Source organism: Gobio gobio (genome assembly GCF_949357685.1).
Source record: "Gobio gobio genome assembly, chromosome: 8".
NCBI classification, from domain to species: domain Eukaryota; kingdom Metazoa; phylum Chordata; class Actinopteri; order Cypriniformes; family Gobionidae; genus Gobio; species Gobio gobio.
Window position 1 is genome coordinate 49,159,401 of NC_137114.1, and position 12,757 is coordinate 49,172,157.

Below are 12,757 nucleotides of genomic sequence, written 5' to 3' on the forward strand. Positions count from 1 at the left end.
GTGTGTCGAATAACGTAAATGACATTACAATCTGAGAAATTCGACAGCAGTAGTTTGCATCCCTGGAAATTAATATCCATTGTTTAGACTCACACATAGCTGACTGAGAAAATGTCTGTGAAAAACTCTCTGCCAACATATTACAAACTAATGAATAATGAATAATTAGACCTGCCTATTTAGAGGAGGTGAAAAAGGTGACATGTTTTCGAATTAAATCTCTGTAGGGGCATCCACCCATAGAAGAAAATAAAGGGAAGAAAATGAGAAGGGAAAAGAGAATAAAATAAATTACAGGGAAAAGACAGCATTTGTTTCAGTTAAACCACACATTTATTGATACAAATTTCACAATTTGATTAGATTTCGATACACAAGCTTTTAATTAAATTTGATTCAATATTGATTAATTTGGGGCCTATCAGTTACATTCACTTTCCTCAAAGGAAAAAAAAAATCTTTCAACTAATGTTGTAAAGTTGAACTATACAGGGAACCCCAGTTGGTACGTCAGGCCACTTGCATTTAAATATCACATTACCAAGTGTTTATAATATCATAATATCCCGTTTTTTTTATGGCTGTCATAAAGCAGATTTATTCAAACATACATTAGATATTGAAGAATGGGTTAAGTAAAAATACAATGGATATGCAATATAGTGCATATACAGTGGGGAGAACAAGTATTTGATACACTGCTGATTTTGCAGGTTTTCCCACTTACAAAGCATGTAGAGGTCTGTTATTTTTTTTGTGACGGAATCTAAAAAAATCCAGAAAATCACATTGTATGATTTTTAAAAAATTAATTAGCATTTTATTGCATGACATAAGTATTTGATCACCAACCAACCAGTAAGAATTACGGCTCTCACAGAACTGTTAAGCCCCGTTTCCACCGAAATTACCCGGAACCATTTGTACCAGGAACTTTTTTTACAGGAACTTTTAATTCCCCCAGACCTGCTTCTGCCTGCTTTTCCACTGCGGTCTAAAGTACCGTGAAGATTAGGCAAATTAGTCCAGAGACGTGGGACTGCGCGCGGCTGCTCCTCCCAGTCAGTGGCGGACAATAATCATTTTTGTGTGATACTGTCTGCAACAATAACAAGTATGGAGGAAATACAAGCAGCACTGCTTTTGCTAGTAATGTGGTTTACTAAATATGTAATGAACAAAACGGCGGAAAAGAGACGAGCAGTGATACTAAAGCGTATTCTGAAATTATTCTGAAAAGCTCATAAAAAGGTAGTAAAGCTAGATTTAAAATAAGACAATGTTATTATCAGCTATTACGGACATTGACCATGCGATTGCTGAGACAACGCGCGCCATCGGACAGAAAGAGCAAGACTGATATTTACTGAACGCAGAACGAACCTCGCAAGAATGCCGGTTGAAAAAAAACCTCAGTGAGTTCAACCAATCAGCATGTTCAGCGCACAAGTCCCACCCCTGAAAGTTCCGGAACTTTGAAAAAGTACTACAGGACTGTTTGGAGGGGGAAATATTTACCCGGAACTTCATTTAGACCCTGGTTCCTGCGGTCGAAACACACCGAGTACCACCCCAAAGTTCCTAGTTTCTGGGGAAAGTTCCTGCGGTGGAAACGCGGCTTTAGTCTCTCTTTAAGGGTCCTGTTCTTCGTGATCCCATTTTCAAACTTTAGTTTAGTTGTGTAATGTTACTGTTAGAGCATAAATAATACCTGTAAAATTATAACGCTCAAAGTTCAATGCCAAGCGAGATATTTTATTTAACAGTTCCCTTTCAAAGCCTACAGTGAATGGCCGGTTTGGACTACATCTCTGTACTTCCTGCTTTAATGACGTCAGTAGAACAGTTTGTTGACTAACCTCTGCCCACAAGAATACGCAAAAAAAGGGGGCGTGGACATGTTGCTCTCCCACGTGGAGAAGAGGAAGTGTTGCGTTTGTCGCCATGTCGTCGAGACGCTGTTATTTTCATCCCGGAGTCAAATCACCTTTGTGGCTCAAATCAATACGGTAATATAGACATGTTTACAATAACATTGAGCGCATGCATCTCCTCGTTATGGTAAGAGGCGTGACCTCTCAGCATAGGTCCCCCTGCTCAAGCCAGCACATGCCCAGGCCCGTCTGAAGTTTGCCAATGACCATCTGGATGATCCAGAGGAGGAATGGGAGGTCATGTTGTCTGATGAGACAAAAATAGAGCTTTTTGGTCTAAACTCCACTCACCGTGTTTGGAGGAAAAAGAAGGATGAGTACAACCTCAAGAACACCATCCCAACCGTGAAGCATGGAGGTGGAAACATCATTCTTTGGGGATGCTTTTCTGCAAAGGGGACAGGACAACTGCACCGTATTGAGGGGAGGATGGATGGGGCCATGTATCGCAAGATCTTGGCCAACAACCTCCTTCCCTCTGTAAGAGCATTGTCATGCAATAAAATGCTAATTAATTACTTAAAAATCATACAATGTGATTTTCTGGATTTTTGTTTTTTGTTTTAGAATCCGTCACTCACAGTTGTACCTATGATACAAATTACAGATTTCTACATCCTTTGTAAGTGGCAGTGTAGCACATACTTGTTCTCCCCACTGTACATTTGAAAAAAATACCCCACATCCCCCAGCACAAAAGAAGCCTATGGCTTCTCTCCAGTATGAAGTCGCTCATGCTTCTTCATGTTTCCAGACAGAGTGAATATCTTGTCACAGTATGAACACTTGTAAGGTCTTTCTCCTGTATGAGTTCTTTGGTGCTGTTTCAGATTATCAGCTCTAGTAAAGCTTTTCCCACAGTCCCAACACACATGATCTCTCACTCCATCATGTGTTTTCTGGTGCAGTTTAAAACTGTCCAGTCTTGAAAAACTCTTTCCACAGAGAGAACACACATAAGGTCTCTCATCTGAATGAACTTTCAGGTGTTGATTTAGATTTGATGACGAATTAAAATCTTTACCACACTGATCACACTTAAATGGTTTTTCTCCAGTGTGAATGCGCAGATGAACACTGAGAGATGATGCCTGAGAAAAACTCTTCTCACACTGAGTGCATTGGTACGGCTTCTCTCCAGTATGAACTCGCTCATGCTTCTTCAGGTGTGCAGACATAGTGAAACTCTGGTCACAATATGAGCACTTGTAAGGTCTTTCTCCAGTATGAATTCTTTGGTGCCGATTTAGATTGCCAGCTGTAGTAAAGCTCTTCCCACAATCACAACACACATGATCTCTCACTTCATCATGTATTTTCTGGTGCAGTTTAAAACTGTACAGCCTTGAAAAACTCTTTCCACAGAGAGAACACACATGAGGCTTCTCATCTGAATGAACTATCAGGTGTTGTTTTAGCTGTGATGATGAAATAAAATCTTTACCACACTGATGACAGTTAAATGGTTTTTCTCCAGAGTGAACTTTTATGTGTACACTAAGCTTTTCTTTTTGTCTGAAACTCTTTCCACACTGAGTGCATGTATACGGTTTCTCTCCAGTGTGAATTCTCATGTGTTGGTTAAGTTTGTATTTTTGACCAAAACTCTTTCCACACTGAGAGCAGGTGAGCAGATCTCTAGTTGTGATGCTCTGCGGTTCCTCTTCTGCTTCATTCGGTTCATGTTTTTGCTTATTCACTTCCATCCAGTCTAAAATAAAACATATTATGTGGTTAAAATAAGTTCAAGTGAACTCCGATTTAACAGAAGAAAGCAACAGAGATATTTGTTAGTTCCATAACTTTCTTGTTAATCCGTTTAAAATCTGGATTCAAGATTATGATCATTTAGATGCATTTTCTGTATAATTTATCATCCAATGTGTTGAACTGAAGATTTGTTACCTTAATGTTTCTCAACAGTAAATCATGAGAAATAGACACCAACCTGTTTGTTCCTCAGTATCTTCTTGTTTTATTCTGGATGGTTCTGGATCACTCATGTCTTCAATCTCCTCTTTAATAAACTCCATCTTTAACAGTCACGCAGATTTCAGCTGCTACACCTGGAGTTTGTCCTTCTCTTGTAGGATGATGTGAATATTCCCAGTATTTATTGGTGAATTGTTGTGGGAGGGGCTTCAGGTGTGAGCTGTGATCACTGTGAGATACGGACGCCCACAGGAACAGATCTGGAAAAATAAATTTCTGAAATTACACCGGATTACTTTAACAGTAAACACATATGATGCCTTTAATGTAGTTCAAATATAGAGCATTTTGATGGTTACATATTAGTAGTGTATAAACAGCTCTAGGTTGCTCATATTTATGTAACCCAGGATATTATAAGGATGAAACAGGGCACAGGTTATATTATTCAATTAATATCTAAACTAATCAGAAATCTAACATGATGACAGAAATCCAATTAAAGGTACACTATATAACGTGTGGTGCTCTAGCAGTTAATAAACAAGGTTACATACTACACCTTTGACAAAACGATGTGTAGAGACTGAATTGACTGAAGACTGATATTGGACCAGAACATGTTGTTTAGGTTGCAAAGTTGTTTTGAAACAAGCCCAATGTCTATGGTAACATCCTAAACTGTAAAATGACAACGAAATGCGATTTAAACAACTTTACAGTTCAAGTAATACCAGTTTTGGCAAAACAAAAACTTTTATAAAATGATGAACCTCACACATGAGCCTGATAAATGATTATGTGTGTAATGGTATATGAACAAAGATGGCAGACAGACTGAAGTTCACTTATGGATTGATGTGCGAATTTACAGAAGATCACAGACATCACCATAATGATTGAGCTGAAAACAGGGACTATTGAATGAGAGAAAGAAGCTTTTCAGCAGCTCAGTTAAACGTTATGACGGACTATAAACTTATTAATACACTGTTTTGTTTTGTTTTGTTTTTCACTATATTCTCCCTTTATATTGTTTTAATTATATGCAAAAACAGTGCAATTACTTCAAGCTGCAGTCCGTAATATTTTTGGGTTAAAAATTATCCAAAATAAATTTGAGCAAGTAAATAATCAGCTAGTTTTCAATACTATCTGCTTACCTTACGCCGCATTCACACGGGGCGTCGGTGTCAACGCTTCTCGTTTACTTTGAATGGGTGACGTCATGCGTTGACGAACTGAATTGTGGGTTCCGTTGCGTCGCTTCACTCGCGTTGCAAGCGGCAAAAGTTGAAGATTTCTCAACTTTTCAAGCGCCAACGCAGGCGTCATCCAATCAGATCACCCTATGCAAATATCCTAGAGCAGACGCTAGCCAATCGCGTTCGTTTAAAACACCGGTGAATGAAGAGTGAATGAAGAGTGAAGAACGATCTAAAATGGAGGAAAAGCTAATAATTCCGGTGGGTAATCACCCGGTCTTTACTACCAATCATTATTTACATACCGGGACACAAACTGGAGAGACCAGACCTGGAAGGAGGTGGCAGAGACGGTTGGAGAATCTGGAATGTATCATGCTTGTATTCCGTCCGTGTACTCTGTTTATCATTGAATGACAGGCAGCATATCATATGTGGTTCAAATAGGCGCTATCCCCCAGCCAAATGAGGAATCAAATATTAAAGTGATCAGTTTTCATACACAAAATAGTCTCACAGACTAGCTGTCAAAAAAGGCGCTTTTTTGTGTTGTGTTGTGGTCCAAGCGGCAAGTAATGTGATTAGCTGTTGTCACTATGACGGTCGCGTCAGCACCAAGCTTCAGCCACGCCCTCCGTCAAGCGTTGACGCCGAAGCCCCGTGTGAATGTGGCGTTAGCTCGCTTTACAACGGTAAGCTTGTAATAATGTTTTTAATTTCAGTGGTACTGGTGGATTACGTCACATCTGTACACAAGTAGAAGGTGTCCCGGCTAGTGGGCTATATTGCATGTGAGGATGTTGGAGGAGGAGATGTATAGCCTTTTCTCACATCACTTGATATAATTTAACTTATCAATTTGATGGCGGATCCAGAAAGGTTCCAATGCGAAAACAAGGATAAAAAGGGCTTTTGAAAGGTGGCGTGAACACCGTGTTTTAAATGGGTTCAAAACGGACGCAGAGACCTCTTTTCTTCTGATGGACAAGACATTTCAATGGTTAAATTATGTAATAGAAGCACACTGTTCGCTTTATTCATACAGTTAGGGATTTTCTTTGTTGTGCCTTTCTCGTTTTGCTAGCTACAATTCACCTCTACTCCACATTCATTTGTTGGTATATCATATATAATCATGAATGTCATTATTATTAGGCCTGTCAAGATGATAAATTTAGCTGGATGATAAATTGGCCAAGAAATTATTGCGATAAACGATAATATTGTCGTTCTGAGACCATTTTCATCTAAAATAATGATAATGGCATAATGCAGGTACACCTTTTCAACGATCAATAAACTTTTATTTCGAAAGACTATTTAACACTTAAGTGCAACTGACGGTGCGTGCGGCAAAAATGGCGTCGACGCGGAGCGGGCAGTAGTGCGCGTTGAGTGCACTAGACCTCATTTCGCTTGGCTTGTGCACGTCAAATTTTGTAACTTTGCGCGTGGCTCCGCAACCGAAGAAGCACGAGCTGATAGCCCGGCACCCAGTCTGCGCGTCGAGTATAAGAGAGAGAGAGAGAGAGAGAGAGAGAGAGAGAGAGAGAGAGAGAGAGAGAGAGAGAGAGAGAGAGAGAGAGAGAGAGAGAGAGAGAGAGAGAGAGAGAGAGAGAGAGAGAGAGAGAGAGAGAGAGACGAGGAAAACAAACAAGCATGCAAGTGGAAATTATCGCGGCCAGAAAAATTAGAGCGATTAATTGATTTATTGACTATCGCGACAGGCCTAGTCATTATGTCATAACATATTATGTCATGTATGTCATAATATAATTATGTCATATCATATATGACAGTAAGAAATTAGACTGCACAGAAATGGAAACTGAACTACAGGTAGCCCTATACACATTAAATGTAGTCACGCTATGCTGATGTTGTTAACATTAGCAACTTGAAAACAAAGTATAATTTGCATGGTTTGACGTGATATTAAGCGATCGTTAGATTTAATCATCGCGATTTTACCTACGGCAATGCTTTTTTCCCCTTAGTTGGTCAGAACAAAAGTGGATGTTATCTACTTACTTGTTAAGATGACATTTTCCGGTGAAAATTCTTATGTTGGTCATACTTTCAAAAAGTATAATCTGTGGTTCTGAATGACAGTATCCACACGGTGACTGACAGCCAGAGGCGGACTGGCCATTGGGAGCACCGGGAGTTTTCCCGGTGGGCCGCTGGACAATGTGGGCCGGCCCGTTGCTATGTAATGAAGAATGATTAATAGTACATTTACGTAGCCTAGTCTATATCCTTCCTTCAGCCCAGACGACTGGCCCACGCGGCCCACTTGAGGGAAAAACTCTCATCTATTTTGCCTGATCAGTCTCAGTGGTTTAAAGCCCTTGTCAATGTCAAAATGTTTGAGATACCCAATCAAATCAAAGGAGGCGGGATTTATTGTCCACAGAAACCGAGCAGCGCGGCATTTGAATGCGAGCCGAAGATAAACAGGCTGAACGTGAACAGTGAATACAGCAATATTTCTGTTTACGATTAAAAAAAAGTTAAACAATGGACATTAATTTCCAGGGATGCAAACTACTGCTGTCGAATTTCTCAGATTGTAATGTCATTTACGTTATTCGACACACAATGCACAAAGAAACATTAACTTAGCAGTTTTCAGCATATCAGAGTGAATGTTTGTGTATCTGTTTCCAGGCTTCAGTAATATCACAGTCATTTGAAAATGATTCATAAAACTCAAAATATTACTAAAACATGGTAAAACTGGCAACTTTCATATTCAAGTGTATGTCCCATGAAGGAACGTGTCATATACTAAAATAAATATAGGCTATAATATGCTAGTTAGTTCACATGCATTATTTTACACACTAGCAATCAACAGTTTGAAATTATTAATACTTTTTTGTAATGTTTTTGAAAGGACAAGGCTGAATTTATTTGATTAAAAGTACAGTAAAAACTCAATATTAAGAAATATTAAAACAAGGTCTAATAGCTGTTGTGAATATATTTTAAAATGTAATGTATTCATGTGATCAAAGCTGGATTTTCAGCACCATTACTCCAGTCTTCAGTGTCACATGATCCTTCAGAAATCATTCTAATATGATGCATTTTTTATTAAAAAAAAAAACAAAATAAAAAAAAAACTCAGGACCAATATAAGTTACAATTGGAGCTCTATTCCATAAAATGACAGATGTCAAGCTCCTGAAAGGACAAATAACCTCTAGAAAGGCACCATAAATATAGTCCACATTCTGCACTACATAAGTCTTCTAGACCATAGCATTGCTTTATATGGACTGATTTTATTGGACTTTAGTGATATTAAACATCATTGTATGGAAAAGATTTCAAAATGTGTAAAAAATAAATAAATAATTTATTAATTGCCATGTGCAGAAGATACCTAAATTATAACCCAAAGAAGTGTGCCAGTCATTCATTCATGTTAATGATAATCATTTCAATAAAAAATAGCATTTATATTTCTGTATAAATAGCATCTATATTTTTATGTTAGTAAGCGGAGTTTAAAATTGCTCTGTGCATAATGAGCTGGTGTGTTTATGGTGAGATGTGTTGTGAACAACAGGTGTCCTGACATTTCATCCTACCCGTCAGATTGTCCGAACAGGGCTTACCGCGCATGCGAACATCAATATTTTTATTTTATTATTATTATTTTTAAAATATTGACATCATTTTAAGGGTAGGGGTAGATTTGGATATTAATAAAGCCTCAAATCACATGAATATGATGCTGGTAGTACAATCGGATAGGTAGCATTTTATACCAATATTTAATATTTATTTTTTTAAATAGATAGTTTTAAGGGTTTAGGGTAGGGGTAGGTATGGATATTAATAAAGCCTCAAATCACATGAATATTATGCTGGTAGCACAATCTGATAGGTAGCATTTTTTTTTAGACAGAACACCGGTTGTTAAGGGCCGCTTTGTGCCAGAAAGTCCAGGGCCACTTTTTCCCCCAGTCCGCCCCTGGTGACAGCCGCACATTCTCCTCAAAACATTGGATTCCTCCGCGCTGTGCCGTGCCGAGGCACGTTAAGTTGATAATTCCGCGAATAACAGCAATTGCAGATTTCGAAAAGAGATGGCGACAAAGAGGAAAAACTACGGACTGCAGCTTTAAACAATGCAAAAGTACAAATATTTTCACGCCAATAGAGTACCTGAAAGCCAACTAACTGGATGAATGGATCTAGACATTGCTCATTCACAGAGCTTGAAGGTCTAACTCTTCTCACACTGAGTACAGTAGTGCGGCTTCTCTCCAGTATAAACTAGCTCGCTTTGTCTCAATATGAGCGCTTATATCTGGAACTGGTTAATGTTAAAGTCGTAATCTAAGAACAACTCTCACCTGCAGACTGGAAATACACGGCCTTCAGAGAAAATAATCCACGTTTGCCTTTCATTCACGATCGTTAACAGCGTCACTTTCAGCTTCAATAGTTTTTCAGCTCGTCTCGTCTCTCGCTTCTCTCTTCTGCGCATCCTCAGTGCGCGAGGTGTCATGTTTCTTAAAGGAGCCGCATATTAAAATAGAACGCAAGTACACCTGGCTGCAGATCGGGCGGGGCTGCACCTGGGGCGAGGCTGCACAAATAAGCTATTCCTATCGGCTCGATAGTCTTTCATAGTCATAGAAAATGTGTTCATACTCGGTGTAGGCAGAGTGCATGGATTGATGAGTGAATGTCATCAATCCAGTTACAAAACTGTAAAAAAAAAGAGGTGTCTAATGCCAGACAAATAAGATAGAGCTTGAAATGTTGAGATGAGAATCTGAGACAAATTCAGGTGTTTTTGTTAACAACTCGTAATGTCCATCGATTTCACAAATTAATAGGGTTGGGTATCGTTTGGGTTTTTTTCGATTCCGGTGCCAAACCGATACTTTTAAAACGGTTCCGGTGCCTAAACGGTGCCTGAACCGATACTTAAAAAAAAAAAGGCATTAAATGGCTTTTTATTTATTTATTTTTTATTTAAATTGAACCATTTATTAAAAGTTTAATGTATACTTAAATGTATGAATATAAATTAATATAAAACACAATTTACTTATTTACAAATTATAATTTACTTATTTACAAATTCACAGTAAAACCTAAGCCACCTAACCCAACTACAACAAGCCTAATATAACTCTAAATAACAGTTACAGTAATAACAGCAGTCGTCTGTGTTCTTGCTCTGCTACAAACCAGCTTCGAGCTTCAGCTTTATTTTGAAATATGATCATATTCTCTGGCTAAATATTTTAGAACGCATCGCCTTAATGTTTCCATGGCGACGCGTCATGTTTCTCACATGACACACAGCAGCCGCAATAGCGCTGACAGCTCAGCTGTATCGGGTTTATTTAGCTTTTTCTTTTTATTCAAAATATTCACAAACTTCTTAACTGTGTCACAAACTATCTGATGTTCAAATGTGTGAGTGAATGTGTGTTAGTTGATCTATAAAGCGCAATGGGCGGCGCCATGTTAGTTTGCGCCTCAGAATCGGATCTGTCGGATTTACAACACTTGAGTTAATTCTCGTCTCACGAAATACATGAAAGTAAGTGACCAGTGAACTGGAAGAAGAATAGAGGAAACAATATAGTTACTATATAATGTGCATGTATGTATCTGATGTGAATAAAACGCGTAACGTTAGTCAAATTATAACCGTCTGAAAGGATTGTCATTGCCGCTTTCATAGACATCAGTGTGTGTTTTTTGCTAGTAGCCTACTTATGAGCATTTAAATGTCTGAAACCTGGAATAAACATGATGTGGTTGAAAACACTGAATAGTTGTCATGAGTTGTGATGTGACGAGCGCTGAGCGTCTGTCTCTGGCTCAGCCAAAGCGCGAAAGCACGTTTGAATTTTGCCACCGAAATGAGGAACCGAAATCTGCGTTCTGATTCGGTCCGGTACATACCGGTTATATAAGTACCGGTGCCATATTGGAACCGGATTTCGGTACCCAACCCTACAAATTAATCATTCAGTGTTATTTGTGAACCAGTTGATTTTAAAAAATCTGTTCAAAAGGTTCAGTCACGAAACGGGTCTGCTGCTGGCTGCTGGCCATGCTCAGTTTCGCTTTAATTAATTTGTTTTGGCATGTTTAGGTAAGATACTTATTCATTCTTCTTATGTTCTGAATACATTTAAAGGTTCCTTGGCATTATTTATTTTATTTTATTTTATAATGTATTCTGAGGTGTACTTATATTGTTAGTATGATTTTTACATCATAAAATGTCATAATTTAGTAATACATTTTTTTTCTATATTGATGTTTGCCCTCTGGCTAAATGCCCTGTTTCAAGAGGCGTGTCTGCTGTGAGACTTCAGTAAAAACGCCTACTGTTGTGATTGGCTGACATCTTTGCATTTGAAATGAGTATCAGATCTTGTAGTGGAGGGGGCGTGGTTTAACAAGGTCGTGGTTTAAGCAGGCACGAGCCTGCCAGAGAGATGGATGGACCAGAGTTCACTTCTCATCAGTTCTCTCAGCACGTCTCAATTCAGTGAACTGTTATAGTTACAGCATATACTTCAGGTTATTAGTCTATTTCTTGTCGGAGGGGCTGTCACTCATGTCAGAAAGTTAGTAACTTTAGTAAATTATGGATCAGCGCTGACTGGAGACGCGAACCGTTTAGAACGATTCAGTCCGATTTGGTGAACTGGTTTGACCGATTCACTAAAAAGAACCGGTTCAAAAGAACGATTCATTCGCGAACCGGACATCACGGACCAGAGACGGAGAGATTGCTAACAAAGTTATATTGTCACTACTGAGTTGTGAGAGCGCTGTCTGTCAGCGCGAGTTTATTGTGTTTGTATCTGAGAGTTCTGAATAAACACGAGTCCCAGTCCCGCCGAGCCCGTCTTCATCATTATTATTATATACATTATCATTATAGCATTATTATTAGATATTTTCCTATCATATGAAAAGCGTCAGTGACGCGCATTGAGTACACAGCGCAAACAAAGACACAACAGCAGTAATCGAATGTAATCCAGTTTATTGTGGGGAAAGCTGGCTAGCCTAGCCGGATACCCTCACGCTTACCCCCCTTCTGCTTAATCTCGCGCCGCGTTTGGTGCCTCCGCTGTGGGCCAGATGCAGTACTGGGGGTCGGGGATGTTGAAGGCCGACCGGTCAGTGCAGCCCAAGCTTCGGCGTGCGTGAGGTTTATCTCTAAAGATGTTACTCTGCCGATGTTGAGCAGAAACTCACGACTGTATGCACATTTAAGAACAGATAGACGCGACGAGGACGTACAAAAACACTGACTCACAAGATAGAAAACACAAAAACACCGTTCTGTCGGGAGAGAGAGAAGCCGCAGCGTGTGCACGAATAATAAAGTTCTGTGTGAACTTGAATAATTAGCTACACATCAGAAATCACTGATCTCAGATCAGAAAGAACTGAAAAAAAGACTTCTGTTTCCATTTGTACATCCAAACACTGAGAAACTGCCAGCGTTCACTCGTTCACAAGCCATGATCTCTCGAGAACAAATATAGCGCTCGCATGGGCGTGCCAAATTCTCTGGGCGGAGGAAAGGGAGGTAACCGTTCCTGTTATGAAGTCATAACAGGAAAATTCAAGATCAGCTGGTCTGGCCTGTCATTTTCTCAAAGGCAGAGAGAGACAGCCAGA

General features: G+C 39.2%; 1 protein-coding gene across 1 annotated transcript; it reads right to left on the reverse strand.

Moving 5' to 3' along the window:
* Nucleotides 1-317: 317 nt before the first annotated feature.
* LOC307129963 (uncharacterized protein) lies at nucleotides 318-9,582 on the reverse strand. Its single transcript, XM_079822786.1, has 3 exons — nucleotides 9,442-9,582; nucleotides 3,883-4,126; nucleotides 318-3,645 (listed from the first exon to the last, which is right to left on the reverse strand). The coding sequence occupies exons 2-3, from the start codon at nucleotides 3,965-3,967 to the stop codon at nucleotides 2,639-2,641; spliced, it is 1,092 nt and encodes a 363-aa protein (XP_079678912.1). The 5' UTR covers nucleotides 3,968-4,126; nucleotides 9,442-9,582; the 3' UTR covers nucleotides 318-2,638.
* Nucleotides 9,583-12,757: the final 3,175 nt, after the last annotated feature.